The sequence below is a fragment of the Pseudophryne corroboree genome, chromosome 6 (genome assembly GCF_028390025.1).
Source record: "Pseudophryne corroboree isolate aPseCor3 chromosome 6, aPseCor3.hap2, whole genome shotgun sequence".
Classification (NCBI taxonomy): domain Eukaryota; kingdom Metazoa; phylum Chordata; class Amphibia; order Anura; family Myobatrachidae; genus Pseudophryne; species Pseudophryne corroboree.
The window spans coordinates 24,414,763-24,430,295 of NC_086449.1; the positions used below are offsets into that span (position 1 = coordinate 24,414,763).

Sequence of the window (15,533 nt, forward strand, 5' to 3'; positions counted from 1 at the left end):
CTATATCAATAGATCATTTTAAAAGTGTTCGTTGCCATGGTAAGTCAGGAATGATAATAAAAATGCCTGCAGTACTGGCAACCCATTCCTACATCATTGTCCACACCTGTAGGTGGCCAAGGTTGTAGCAGACTTACCCAGGATATGAAAACATAGGTGACCTGCTGGCTACAGCACACTGTTAACTTTGGCAATATTATACATTAAGCCAATAGCTGGGTATAATTTCAGATTTTACAGCAATTTTATGAATCAAATAAACCAAAAATGGTTCTGTTATAAGTTCGTAAGACCATTGACCCAAGAACAATTTTTTTTTATTAAAGCATTTTATTTCTCTGCATCCTGTACACAAGCATGTCTCTTTATGATGCATTTTACAGTCAGAACAAGAAAGCCAAGCAATACAACCAGACTGACTGACACAATGGCCACCAGCACCCACTGTTCCAGATGCCCAGACTCTATGGTCATTCTGGAAGCCTGGACATCTCCTGTTCCAACCACCAGCAGAGGACCCAAAGTCACTGATCCATGTTCTCCTGTAGATGAGCCTACAGGGAAAGACAACCACTTCTGTTAACATCTATGCCCAATAATGTTGCATACTGTATGGTCATCCGTTTTGGACAATAGTCACTTAATTTTGGTTACATATAGAAGATTGCCAGGCATTATTTAATTCCCTCATGTATGCAAGTATTGCTCTCCCCACAGGCTGAATGGACTTTCAGATCTTGTATCCAGACCCCTGACCACCCTCTAGTGCCAGTAGTGATCAGACTAAGGCTCACTATGAATCTAAGAAGATTGCTGCCTACGACAAGGCAACCTCAAGAGGTTCTGGAACTCACCATCTGCAACTTCTCTTTTGCCAATTCTTGGCCTTCCAAGAGGAGATACCAGGCTCCTTGATGTCCCAGCACAGTTCTTAGTGACACAGCACTGGCAGATCGTATTGGAGCCATCCACAGCTGTCCAGCTAAGGAGACATATTACAGAATGTTAAGCTAGTGGGAAAGTTACTCTTCATTAATTCTATAGAGTCAGTGGGTCAAGCATTCTATATGGTCAGATACCTTCCCTACAGTGGAGATGGTTGTGGTAGGGCCTTCCAGACTTGTTCAGCTAACGAAGGTATAAAGAACATGTGATGCTATATGCCGTGTGATCTTATTGAAAAGTAGCTGCCTCTAGGGATATCCAGACTACAGTAACAACAAATGTCAAGAGTTTACCTAGGATCACTTGTTGTACAGTCTGCTTTATCCGACAACACTATCCTCACATTATAATCCTTGCCTGCTACAAGTGTAAAGTGTATGGAGGTTACAGTAGAACATCCTCACCTGCTAGATGCCTTCACGTAGGAACAGGCCTTGTTCATGGGATCTGGGACTTGAGTGGCTGCAGCAGCTCTCAGAGTACAAGTGATATAGATCTGGGGAGGGAGAGGATATAGGACTCAGGACAAAGGAAACAGTAGATGTCCACAACCACTAGCATAGAAGAGTCGCATGATCAGCATTATCTGCCATACTAGAGCTGTAGCAAAACCCAATCCTCACCAGAGAGACATCTATCCCAGTGAAACGGAAAGCATCAACCACGAACCGGAGTTTGTCTGGCTCAGATCTTGGGGATATGAAGGCAGAAGAGGAATCTTCTTGCTGACCATCCAACAGGCACCTATAGAACACATTAGTTACTGGCACAAGGTGGAACCATGAGATCAGCCTAAACAGTAACCGGACATCAGGAGACAAAGTGGCCACACAGCTATCCACAAACAGCATCATAGGGACATGGTTCCGAGTGTCCACAGAGGCCTCTATGTAGAACATGTCCCCCAGCTGGAAGTCAGAGGAAGGTCTGGGTGCACTCCAGTCATCTGGAAGGGAGTCAGGATTAGAAGAGACCAGATCCAGCACCATCGTACTGTACCCACCACCTCACTCACCCATCATTAGCTGCAAGGAGAAAGACAGTCTCTCTTCAGAGGACACTGTGGTACTGAATGGAACCCATGTTGGCTTGATGGCATTGCTGCTCACATTGCCGTGTCTACACAAGACAAATAAACCCACCAGCATTGGTCCAGACTTACAGGTAGAAGAAAACAACTATATTCATACATAGTGATTGCTTGCAGCAGCATCATCATACTGTAGGTCTGTTTGGATGCAGTTCTATCAACTGTCTATGAGTACGAGGTGGTGCAGATAGATGTTTCACCTACATTCTCAGAGCCAAGAGATCACAATGTGGTCAGCAGACAGGATAGTACTATTTTCCACAGTTCACACTTTTCTGCACTACAGTGTATTACATTGGTGACGTTATAGGCATTGTATTATTTCCTATGGTGCTGCTTGGGTTACACCTACAAGGTCACTTCTCAATGGTGAATGTTGCAGGACACAAGCGGCACCACCTTCACATAACCAACACCATAAGCCTCTTGTTTTGCAGCCTCCTATCACCAGAAGGTAAATGCTCTCATGAAGAGCTTGAAGTCCCCTATTGTGTTGGTCAACACTTTGTTACAGAAGCTTGGTGATGGTTTCCAGGGTGTGGTATACATTCCCAGTCCCCCTACCCTCAGACTGCCAAGTATATCGTTCTCCTACTGTAGCATAGAACCCATAAACTAAATCACTTAAAAGTTAAACAAATCCAGGGCACAACCACTCACCTGGGGTAGAAACACTGGATGGGAACCACAGCAGAGTTAGTCCTGGTGATGGGGACACCACTGGGGGATGTTGGACTGTAGGTCAGGGAGGTGGTGTAGATCAGCCAGTCTGCAGTCATCTGTAGGACAAAGCAGAGACATTTACCATCATTCAGCCTGCAGACCCTGGTAATGCCAGAAGTTCTTATACAGGGACAGTCTTTAAGGAAAAATCTGTGGCCATGACACCTTATATCCAGGACATCCTGGCTGCAGAACGCCGGCAGGGGTGGGGGCACAACAAAACCCCTTGCGGACACGGTGGGGAGCTGTGCTCGCCACAGGTTCTATTCCCACTCTATGGGTGTTGTGGACACCCATGACTGGGAGTAGTCCCTGCTAGTTGGCACACCAACTGTCAGGATTTCACGTAGGTGGGATGTAGGGGGGTTGGTATTGTGATTGGTGATCAGGAGACCACCAGTCATATAGCTACATCCCCTTATTAGGAAGTGCGACAGCCGTACATAGTGTACTAACTACACCATAGTAAAGCTTGCCCCATATCACATCTGCAGCAACCCGAGTATAGTATACCTCACACAGTACCCTAGCACACTGACATGTCAAATGTTCCCCAGCCTGGGCTATTCTCTCCTGGCGCTACATCACCGCCCAGGCAGGAGAGCAGAAGGAAGATCTCAGTTTCCACTGGAGACTTAAGGGGACATTTACTAAGCAGTGATAAGAGCGGAGAAGTGAGCCAGTGGAGAAGTTGCCCATGGCAACCAATCAGCACTGAAGTAACATCTACAATTTGAATACTATAAAATAATAGAGCTGCCGATTGGCTGATTTGGCCACTTCTCCGCTCTCATCACTGCTTAGTAAATGTCCCCTTTAGGCCCCCCATTTAACAAGCATGGGAGAGTGATATATAGCACAATGATAAAGTAACAAGCAATCAACTCCTAACTTCCATGTTACAGGCTGGGTTTGAAAAAAAAAAAAAAATGAGTTAGGAGCTGATTGGATGGTACTTTATCACCAAGCTAGTTACCACTCTCCAAGGCTTGATAAGTTTGGGCCTTTGTAGCACCTAGTCTATGGATAAGGGGGATTATTTTTTGACCTGGCCACTAATAGTGAGCAACAGTCAGCCAACACAATCCTTTTGCCAATTTCCAACACAGGTGCACTACCAGGGGTATAGCTACCATAGGCGCAGGGAGTGCAGCTTCTATGGGGCCCCAGAGCAGAGAGGGGCCACCTTCCCCGTTACTTACATTTTTCCCCCATTGGGCGATACATAGGGGGACTATAACTTTTACATTGTGGTCTACAATATACCTAGGAGTGCCACTGGGCCTGTTCCTTTTAGAGTTATATAATATGAATGGCGTCATGGTGTGAATTAGGGGTACCGCATTGCATAATGTGACATACAGTAATGTGACCCATTATGTGGCAGAGTGAGGTTTCTTGAAGTATTGGGACAGGGGCTTCTTCAGAGTGTTGCTATGGGGTCCAGAAAGTTTTGGCTACACCCCTGTGCACTACTCAGACAATTTACATAAAATGGAAGCATAGTCAGTGCACCCAGGCTCCCTAGCCACTGGTGTCCAGTACACAGTTTAGGCCTCAGGAGTTACCAGAGCCCTGGTGTAAGGGAAGGTTCGTGAGATCTACACTCAGGGTGCACCAGTTACAGTACAGGGAGAGGCTTTGTAGAGCACAAAGCATCAGTAGGAACCCCATGTCTCAGTTTCTCCACTAACTCATAGTAATAGACAGGGACACTAGGACACAGCCACCAGGCAAATAGACACATTACACCAAGATAGAGCATAGTCATTACCTGAACTGCATTCCCGCACTCCTGGAGGCCAATCTTGAAGACCACACTGGTATCGGTGCTCTGGGGACCAGGACTGCAGGACTGGGGTCCCAAACTCAAGTCTGAGGCCTTCACCAGCTTCCCATTCCCATACAGGTCTCTCATCACAGTCACCACCATCATGTCCTCACCACATTGCACACTGATAGGAGTGTACTGGAGTGGTGCCAGCTGTCTAGACTGAGCAGCTCCCCCATCATTCCTAACACGGGATCCCCATCCTGACACAGGCTGAGCACCCCATCTGGAAGACCCCAGGCCAGACACCGGCTGAGCAATACGTCTGGAAGACCCTAGGCCAGACACAGGCTGAGCAACCCATCTGGGAGACCCCAGGCCAGCCACTGGCTGAGCAGCCACCACATGAGATCCTCTAAGAGAACCCCTTGAGGAGGACTGGTGATGCCTCCACCAATCATCTGACTGGCGTCTAACCAAGACACGCTCCCCAGCACTGGACAATCCTGAGCCATAAACCAGAGCCACCAGCAACAGCCAACTCCACCTCACACACATCCCCATTCTGCCTGCAGAACAAACAGCACAATGCTAGGAGTGCAGGGATCAGCCATTTATACCCCTCCCCCTCAGCTGCTAATACCCCCACCTGGGGCAGGTAATGAGAACACTCCTGATCACTCCTCTCATCACATGCAGCCACCTAATGAGGATACCATACACATATGACACAAGGCAGATAACCTTTGTATGACATGGCATTATGGGACTTGTAGTTCCACAACAGCTGGTAAGATAAATATGACATATATCTGCTTTGGAGCAAAGTAAGTGTTCTGCTCTCAGTTTCCAGAGTTTGCTGTATATTAGGCGGCCCCATATAGCCCATTATAGTGTCCGGTCCTGTAACTAAAAACATGCAGGAACGGCTCCATAAGTGATGATAAATAGGCCCCAGCAGAACGCCATGTGACATGTTCGGTGTGTTTAATATGCAGTGTCGGACTGGGGCATGTAGGGCCCACCGGGGGAATGCAGCTGTTCCACAATGCATCCGCTGCAGTGTATTACGCTGAGTCAGATAATGGGGAAGGCGGCTGATAGGGCTTCCTAATGCCTCTGTCCCTATATCCATTATCTGTTGTTTTATAACAGTTCTGCGTTTGCTGGAAGTGTCAGTGACATAATGTCTTTCCCCGTTACTGCTGAGCTTTTCGTGTGAACGTTGTGGACTCGGCAATTCTCTGTCATGGGGCCTAATTCAGACCTGATTGCTTACTAGCTACTTTTTGCAGCGCTGCGATCAGATAGCCGCCGCCCATAGGGGAGTGTATTTTTGCTTTGCAAGTGTGCGATCGCATGTGCAGTCAAGTGGTACAAAAAAGTTTTGTGCAGTTTCTGAGTTGCCCAGAACTTACTCAGCCGCTGCAATCACTTAAGCCTGTCTGAGGCCGGAACTGACGTCAGACACCCGCCCTGCAAACGCTAGGACACGCCTGCGTTTTCCAAACACTCCCAGAAAACGGTCAATTGCCACCCACAAACGCTTTCTTCCTGTCAGTCTGCTTGTGATCGGCTGTGCGAATGCATTCTTCGTAAAACCCATCGCCCAGCAATGATTCGCTTTGTACCCGTACGACGTGCCTGCGCATTGCGGTGCATACGGATGCGCAGTTTAGACCTGATCACAGCGCAGGGATAATCCTAGCGTCCGATCAGGTTGGCATGACCCCGATTGTTCAGCTTTAGTTTCTGTACCAAGCCTGTTCATAATAGAGATGTGCACCGGACACTTTTCAGGTTTTGCGGGTCTTGGTTTTGGTTTTGGATCTGGATTTTTTTCGAAAAAATCATCAAAATACCTAAAATAACAGGATTTGGGGGTGTTTTTGTACCTATTATTATTATTACATTTTATTTATAAGGCGTCACAAGTGTTTTGCAGCACCGTACAAAGGTGGTCATTCCGAGTTGTTCGCTCCTTATTTTTTTCTCGCAACGGAGCAATTAGTAGCTAATGCGCATGCGCAATGTCCGCAGTGCGACTGCGCCAAGTAAATTTGCTATGCAGTTAGGAATTTTACTCACGGCATTACGAGGTTTTTTCTTCGTTCTGGTGATCGGAGTGTGATTGACAGGAAATGGGTGTTTCTGGGCGGAAACTGGCCGTTTTATGGGTGTGTGTGAAAAAACGCTACCGTTTCTGGGAAAAACGCGGGAGTGGCTGGAGAAACGGGGGAGTGTCTGGGCGAACGCTGGGTGTGTTTGTGACGTCAAACCAGGAACGACAAGCACTGAACTGATCGCACTGGCAGAGTAAATGTGGAGCTACTCAGAAACTGCTAAGAAGTGTCTATTCGCAATTCTGCTAATCTTTCGTACGCAATTTTACTATGCTAAGATTCACTCCCAGTAGGCGGCGGCTTAGCGTGTGCAAAGCTGCTAAAAGCAGCTTGCGAGCGAACAACTCGGAATGACCACCAAAGCCCAGTACAGGAAAACAAAACTTAACATTACAGTAAATAAATAACAAAAATGGAGTACAGGTAACAAAGAGCACCACAATTCTCACACATAATACAGCTTAGAGCATAGGTCTGCAAACTCGGTCCTCATTACCCCACACAGAGCATGTTTTGCAGGTTTCCTCACAGAATCACAAGTGAAATAAATAACTCCACCTGTAGACCTTTTAAAATGTGTTACTGAGTAATTAATACACCTGTGCACCTGCTGGGTTATCTGCAAAACATGCACTGTGTGAGGGTAATGAGGACCGAGTTTGCAGACCTATGTCTTAGATGTAAGTGGCGAGGGAGTAATCACCGTACTACTAGGGGCTGGTGGCCATAGATGGAGATGAGCCTTTACCAGCAGGAGAGAAAGCGGGTAAAGATGGTCGCTGAGTAGGAGTAGGAGTGAAATGTGTCGAGAAGAGGGCTTAGATAACAAGAGGAAAGAGGGCCCTGCTCTGAAGAGCTAACAATCTAGTGGGAAGGGGCGACAGACTGATGACATGAGGTGCAAGCAAGCGGGAGGTAGCCTGATGGCAGTATGTAAGCAAAGCAGAGATCTTCAAGGCATGAGGCAGGGGGATGGAGGAGCAGCCTCAGGAATAGGTTATGCATTGGAAGGGTACGCTTTGATGAATAGGTGGGTTTTCAGTGCCCGTTTGAAGCTTTGCAAGGTCAGGGAGAGTCTAATGGAGCGGGGGATCATGTCCCCTGAAGGGGTAGAGGACCGGCAAAATCTTGAACTCGAGCATGGGAGGCAGTGACCAGGGCAGAGGAGAGGCGATGGTCATTGGCCGATCGTAGGGGGCGGGAGGGAGTATGAAGGGAGAGGAGGTTGGAGATGTAGGGAGCAGTGGAATTAGAGATGGCCTTGTATGTGAGGGTGATTAACCTCAAAAACATTTATTTCCACTCATTTCCAGTCAATTTTGACCACCTCACACCTCACAATATTGTTCACTAACATAGGCCAAAGGCTGGCTGGCTAAACTAAGCACCAGAGCAGCGGCACAAACACACGGCAGTTAGTAATGTATTAGCAATAACCAATCAAACCAACTGACAAGTACTATCAATAGAAAACAATTCAACACAGAAATCTCCTGAGAGTCGTGTGTAGAAAATCATTGCTCTAAAGTAGTTACCAAACAGCAAAGAAAAAAACCCCGAAACCATGTGTAAAATAGCAACAGCACACACTGATGCCCCCTACACAAGTGCACATGCCCCCAGCACATGCCTATTCTCAGTGGCCAGTCTGTACCTCCCTCATGGGGGCCCTGGGTCACTGATGACTGGCACTCTGTGCCCATGTAAAGCCACGATCAATCAGCCATTTTGTAGAGCAGCTCCCCAAATTCCCCCCAATCACAAAAACCAGCATTCCGTACCTGCGTAGTACAGTGCCGGATACTTTGGGACACACAGTTAAATATTGACAAGGTTACAGTGTTGGTCGGAAACAGTGCGGCTCAGAAACAGTGCAGGTTGGATACAGAGCGGGTCGGATACATTGTAGGTAGAATTCATTGCGGGTTGTATATAGTGCAGATCGCATACAGTGCGGGTCAGGTACAGTGTGAGTCAGATACAGTGCGGGTTGGATACAGTGCAGGTCAGAGTGCGGGTCAGGTACAGTGTGAGTCAGATACAGTGCAGGTCAGAGTGTGGGTTGAATATAATGCACATTGGCTACAGTGCAAGGTTGGATAAAGTGCGAGATGTGGTCCCGACAGTGTCGGTAATGCAGGGGTGCCAGCGATGTCCTCAGTGCAGTGGTGCCAGCAGTGTCGGCAGTGTGGGTTTCCAGCAGTGTCGGCAATGCAGGAGTGCCGGAGGTGTCCTCAGTGCAGGAGTGCCAGCAGTGTCCTCATTGAAGGGGTGCCGGCAGTGTTGGCAATGCAGGGGTGCCAGCAGTGCCGGCAGTGCAGGGGTGCCAGTGGTGTCGGCAGTGTGGGTTTCTGGCAGTGTCGGCAATGCGGGAGTGCCGGAGGTGTCCTCAATGCAGGAGTGCCAGCAGTGTTCTCATTGCAGGGGCGCCGGCAGTGTTGGCAATGCAGGGGTGCCAGCAGTGCCGGCAGTGCAGGGGTGCCAGTGGTGTCCTCAGTGTGGTGGTGCCAGCAGTGTTGGCAATGTGGGTTTCTGGCAATGTCGGCAATGCGGGAGTGCCAGAGGTGTCCTCAGTGCAGGAGTGCCAGCAGTGTCCTCATTGCAGGGGTGCCGGCAGTGTCAGCAATGCGGGAGTGCTGGAGGTGTCCTCAGTGCAGGAGTGCCAGCAGTGTCCCCAGTGCAGGGGTGCCAGAAGTGTCAGCAGTGCCAGAGGTGTCCTCAGTGCAGGGGCGACGGCAATGTCAACAGTGCAGGAGGTGTCCTCAATGCAGGAGTGCCGGTAGTGTACCCAGTGCAGAGGTGCCAGAAGTGTCTTTAGAGTGGGGGTGCCGGCAGTGTGGGAGTGTTGGCAATGTGGGTGGCGGTGTCAACATGTGCGGGCGGCGGCGCTATTAGCACTGTGGGGCATCCATCTTGGCCATTGTAGCCTTTGGAGACATGCTGATTGGCTGAGAGCTGTGACAGACAGCTCTCTCAGCCAATCAGTGGTCTTCCATAGGATACTATGGAGACCGTCGTCCGAGGCAAAATCTCAGTCTCCGATAGCGGGATCCTGGGGTTTTGCCTCGATTGGCGATCAGGGGCAGGCAGGGAGATCTGAGCTGTGGCTTGGATCGCACCGTATCCCCTAGGATCGGTGGTGCCCTCAGTGTTGGCAGTGCAGTGGTGCCAGCTGTGTCCTCAAAGCTGTGGTGCCGGCAGTGTTGGTATTGCAGGGGTGCCAGCGGTGTCCTCTGTGCGGTGGTGCTAACAGTGTCGGCATTGCTAGGGTGCCAGCTGTGTCATCAGTGCGTTGGTGCCAGCAGTGTCGGCAGTGCCGGCAATGTGGGAGTTCTGGTGGTGTCCTCAGTGCAAGAATGCTGGCACTGTCAGCCATGCAGGGGTGCCAGTAGTGTCGGCAATGCGGGAGTGCCGGAAGTGTCCTCAGTGCAGGAGTGCCAGCAGTGTCCTCAGTGCAGGGGTGTTGGCAGTGTCAGCACTGTGGGTGTGCCGGAAGTGTGCGAGTGTCGGCAGTGTGGGTGGTGGTGTCAGCATGTGCGGTCGGCGGCGCAATTAGCGCTGTGGGGCATCCATCTTGGCCATTGTAGCTTATGGGGACACGCTGATTGGCTGAGAGCCATGACAGACTGCTCTCTCAGCCAATCAGTGCAATCAGCGGTCTTCCATAGGTTACTATGGAGACCGGCGTCCGAGGCAAAACCTCAGGATCCAACAGTGGGATCCGGGGCGGGCAGGGAGATATGAGCTGCGACTCGGATCCCCCCGTATACCCTAGTTTCGGGGGTTAGGGGGGGTTCAGTTCTCTAAGAACCGAACCCGCTCATCCCTAGTTCATACGTAATTCAGTCATACGTGACATACTCTCCCGCAAGTTGCGGGATGCTCCTGATTTTTCGGGCTGTCCCCCACAACCACACCAGATCCCGCATCCAGCCTGCTTCCTAGCGAAACAGGCAGGGAATTGCTGTGAGGAGGGGGTGGGGCTAAATGATGACAGTTCATGTAATCTAGCCCCACCACAGACCCCTGAATCGTGACATTTTGGGGGTGGGGCCTAGTGATGGTGATGTTCAGCTCGGCCCCTCCTCCGCAGTGGCAGGAAGTGTTTCCGGGCAGCTCCTGGAAAGGAGAGGTTACATGTCGGTGAGTATGCTCTGTGCTCTGTTTATGCAGTATTAGTTGCTACAGTATTCTCCAGCATATTTATTATTCAGCTAAACAAAATCCTGTGTATTTATGACCACGAGAGCATCATCTGGATGTATCTATAGATTATAGCTGTGTCCATTATGGGTGCAGTGTGTGCAGTGCAGGCGGGCCCCTGTGTCCGGAGCCCCTGCCTCTGAGAGCTGGGCTGCTGAGCAGAGCACCGGGAGGTACTCGACCAGTCAGATATGCTGGACCGGCCCATCAGGTGACTGGCCCTTGTGGGATTTGCCAGAAGAGCCAGGTAGCAGTATGGTCCTGACTGTTCAGAGCCTGTTTATACTAGAGATGTGCGGGTTCGGGTCTCAGAGAACAGAACCCTACCGGACTTCACGCTCTGAACCCGGTTCCGTGCCTGGCTCGGGTTTTCCCGCCTGACTCGGAAACCTGAACGAGGCAAAAACGTCATCATCCCGCTGTCGGATTCTCGCAGGATTTGGATTCCACATAAGGGGCCGCACGTCCCCGCCATTTTCCCTCCGGCATTGGAGAGTGTACAGAGAGGAGGTGTCTCCGTTCTCTCAGTGTCCTCAGTGTCCGTGGCTTGTGCTGAATCTGTCCAGTCACAGTGCTTGTGTCCTCTGCTGCCATATGTCCAGTGCTGTCCAGTGGTGCTGTGTTGTGCTGCATCAGTCACAGCGGTGCTGTGTTGTGCTGCATCAGTCACAGCGGTGCTGTGTTGTGCTGCATCAGTCACAGCGGTGCTGTGTTGTGCTGCATCAGTCACAGCGGTGCTGTGTTGTGCTGCATCAGTCACAGCGGTGCTGTGTTGTGCTGCATCAGTCACAGCGGTGCTGTGTTGTGCTGCATCAGTCACAGCGGTGCTGTGTTGTGCTGCATCAGTCACAGCGGTGCTGTGTTGTGCTGCATCAGTCACAGTGGTGCTGTGTTGTGCTGCATCAGTCACAGTGGTGCTGTGTTGTGCTGCATTAGTCACAGTGCTTGTGTCAGTGGCGGATTTAGCGGGGGTCCCCCCTACACATACCAGCGCCGGGACAGAAGGCCGGATCTCGCCGCGCGGCTGCGGCAATCATCTGCCCAGTCGCTGCGATCATCTGCGCAGCCGCGGCCAGGCAGCACATCCGGCCATAAAGTACTTCCGCCCAGCGCCCGGCACGGCTATCTGCTGCGGCAGCCGCTGCCAGCACTGTAGTGAAGCCTGGCGGCGGCTAGCTGCCAGCAGCATGCATGATCCTGTCCTCTCTCACCCTGGCCACTACACCTGCTCTTTTCACAATCAGCAGCATGTACTCCCCTCTCTGCCTTACCCAGGTAGGTGGCCTCAGATCTGGGCACCTGGCTGGTGCTGTAGAGGTCACAGAACTGCGTGGTGACAGGGCCGGTGCAAGGTTTCTAGGCACCCTAGGCAAAGCTACACAATACTGCCCCTGCATCCCCCGATACCCTCCTCCAGCTGCTCACATATAGATGTAGCCATGCTCATCTATGCCGCGATGCGTACGCAATGCATCACGGCATAATGCGAATGTGCCACACTTGTGACTGCACTACACTGCTGCGGAAAGTCACAGTGTAGCACATTTGCATTTTGACCTGATGATTGTGCACATGCATACGCATCGCGGCATAGATGAGCGTGGCTACATCTGTGTATATGTGTGTGTGTGTGTTATATATATTTTCCAAAGATGGCAGCACTCTAGGGACTATAGAAATGAAAGTCAAAGACACGAAGGTCTGTTCACTGTTTCGGTCCACTGGACCTTTATCTAGAACCCGGGTTATTGATAAATGATCAGCGGACCAAAACGTTAAACAGACCTTAGTGTCTTTGACTTTCATTTATATAGTCCCGAGAGTGCCGCCATCTTTGGAAAGCTTATATGTGGTGTGAAAATACCTTGGAGGGCACCAGGGCAGTTAAATGGTATAGTATCAGGAGAGTGCCGTATTTATGAATTGCTATATTGGCACTCAATTCAGAAACAGTTACATGCATCAAAAGAACATGTATGCTGAAAGCAGTTTGTGGATTAGAATAATAATAATGTATCAGTCTAATGGCAACTTGAGTTGTAACAAAGTAACAAAACTTTAACTGATTTTAACCACACAGGACTGGCAGCATGCTAGCAACATTGAACTGATACATTATTATCCTAATCCACAAGCTGCTTGACATACTAGCAGAGTGTTAAAACTGCAAAGAAATCTGTGACCGCAATGGAAGCGCAGGCAGACAAATCTTATTACATACAGGTGATAAGGAAGCCGGTGAGTTAGAACATTGCAGCATTAATAATGTGCAAATATCGCAAGCAGCATGCGGAAATGAGTAAGGTGGAGCAGGGGGGAAGAGCATTGTATCTTGCTTAGTTTATAGTAGGAATAACCACAGGTTCTCAAACTCGGTCCTCAGGACCCCACACGGTCCATGTTTTGCAGGTCACCTGTAGATTTTTAAAATGTGACAGTTGGTGATACACAGTGCACCTGCTGGGTGACATGGAAAACGTGAACCGTGTGGGGTCCTGAGGACCGAGTTTGAGAACCACTGAGATAGACTATACATACAGGTGTCACTCACAGTATCTCCAATGGCTGGCTATGTCTATACTATAAGATGGGTGATGCTACAAAATAGACCTATTTTTGTGCTTAAAAGCTTCACCTAAAAGAGGAGAGCGGTTTGTCATGGAATATTGCACAGAATACGAGTAATAAAGATGAAATTCTATTTGATAGTCAGTTCTAGCATACTATTGTCATATGCAAATCACACAAAACATGCTTAATATTAGTGTTTTAACAAACAACACGCTTAATTTTATGAAGAAGTCTGATTACCTGTTTTGCTTTAAAGTCACATTCACAGCTAGTAATTAAACAGTGACCTTAGGGTTAGGCTGAGGGAGAGGGAGGGTTAGATTTAGGCTGTGGGGAGGGGGTGCTATGGTTAGGCAGCACCTGGTAGTGTTAGGGTTAGACTTTGGGGAGCGAGGGTTAGGCACCTCTGGAGAGGGTTAGGCTGCGGGTAAGGAGGGTTAGGAACCTCTGGAGAGGGTTAGGCTGCGGGTAAGGAGGGCTAGGGAGGTAAGGAATTAGGGGTACATACTTATCCAGTAAGTGTAATGGATTCTGAGCATTGGGATGCCACTATCCGTATTCTTACTGCCGGCATCCCAAGTCCTGGGGTCCCGATACCATCCCCCCAGGCACAAAGGCAGCCAACAATGAAGCTGTTCTTAGGAGTATAAACATCTGCCATCTTAGTAGCTATCAAGTAATATTCATTTGGAGCTATTCATTTTTAATAAAATTCAGTACTGTCAAACTGTTTTAGGGAAGGTACTTGTGGACATTTTTTGGGGTTAAAGTACCTCCCATGTTTGTACTTTCAGTTGTCTTACAGTTAGGTAACCGTATATGGGATTTTTTTTTTTTTTAGACTGTTTGTAGATGTTTGTTAGTGCATCTAACTTTTTGCCCAATTCTGACGATAGTTGGTGCGACTGGAATATAAGGACATTTGAAAGGAGAAATGTTTTGAATGCAGCATGGGGGGGGGGGGGAGAATATATGTGGTGCATGTGATCGCAGGGTGGGGGTGTAATCACGAGGGGGGATCTAATATGCAGGATGATATGGCAATCACGGGGGTTTTATATATACGGAATGCATTGGCAGTGGTGTGTATAATATGCCAGAGGCAATGGAGGGAGGCAATCGCGGGAGGGGGGGCAGATAATATGCGGGAGGCAACTGCAGGAGCGGGCAACATGCGGGACTCAGGAGGCAGTCGTGGGGGGTGTAATATGCCGGAGGGAATAGCAGGGGGGCGGGAAACATGCAGGCAGCAATCAGGGGGGATGCAGTCATGGGAGGGAGGCCGGGTAACACATGGGACGCAATCGCGGGGGGATTGTGTGTCTTTAATATACGGGATGCAATCGCGGGATACAGCGGGTGGGTCAAAAGCGGGATGCAATCGCGGGAGGGGAGGCAGGTAACATGTGGAAGACAATTGTGGGGGGTGGGGGGGACGCGGGTAACATGCTGGATGCAATCATGGGAGGTAACATGAGGGTTTCCGCATTAAAAGTGTGCTGTTGTGGTGCGGGGTGGGAAAATGCTGGGTTCTATCGCGGCGGCGGTGGGGGATTGCATACAAAGGAGCAGGCAGCACACAGTGCTACCCATGTTACACTTACCCATGTTAGATGTTACACTGACTGACATCAGTGCCTTGGCGGATGGTAACAGCTGGGCGGGCGGCCACAGCATCCCTGCTCCTCAGTCTCTCTCTAAACGAAGAGCTCAGCTGAGCTAAGGGAATGAAGGACGCAATCGTTCATCAGCAGTGTGCGACGCCGCCCCCCAGTGGCCGGCGCCCATAGGCAACTGCCTAAAGCTGCCTAATGGTGGCGCCGGCCCTGCGTGGTGACCCCTAATATCTGTTGTAAATTACAATACACATGTAACTAATGAGCAGTGTAGACATTACAGATGAGATAACTCCTGCTGGTTATCACATGGTATATGGATAATATGGTATATAGAGCACCCTGGGATACAGTCAGGGGAAGGGTCATTGCTGGGTGCATCACTGTGATATGAGCAGCTCGCATCCCGCGATGTATGACGGAAAGTGAGATAACGCTGCAGTTCTAGGAATGAGACACCGCTCCCCGGATAAGTCTTATCTGCTCTGACA

General features: G+C 49.6%; 1 protein-coding gene across 1 annotated transcript; it reads right to left on the minus strand.

The window, feature by feature from the left end:
* Positions 1 to 310: 310 nt before the first annotated feature.
* Positions 311 to 5,124, minus strand: LOC134935936 (zona pellucida sperm-binding protein 3-like). Its single transcript, XM_063930792.1, has 7 exons — positions 4,533 to 5,124; positions 2,696 to 2,814; positions 1,961 to 2,064; positions 1,569 to 1,891; positions 1,350 to 1,441; positions 855 to 982; positions 311 to 554 (listed from the first exon to the last, which is right to left on the minus strand). Exons 1-7 carry the CDS (start codon positions 5,091 to 5,093, stop codon positions 331 to 333), a joined length of 1,551 nt encoding a protein of 516 aa, XP_063786862.1. The 5' UTR covers positions 5,094 to 5,124; the 3' UTR covers positions 311 to 330.
* Between the last annotated feature and the right edge of the window lie 10,409 nt (positions 5,125 to 15,533).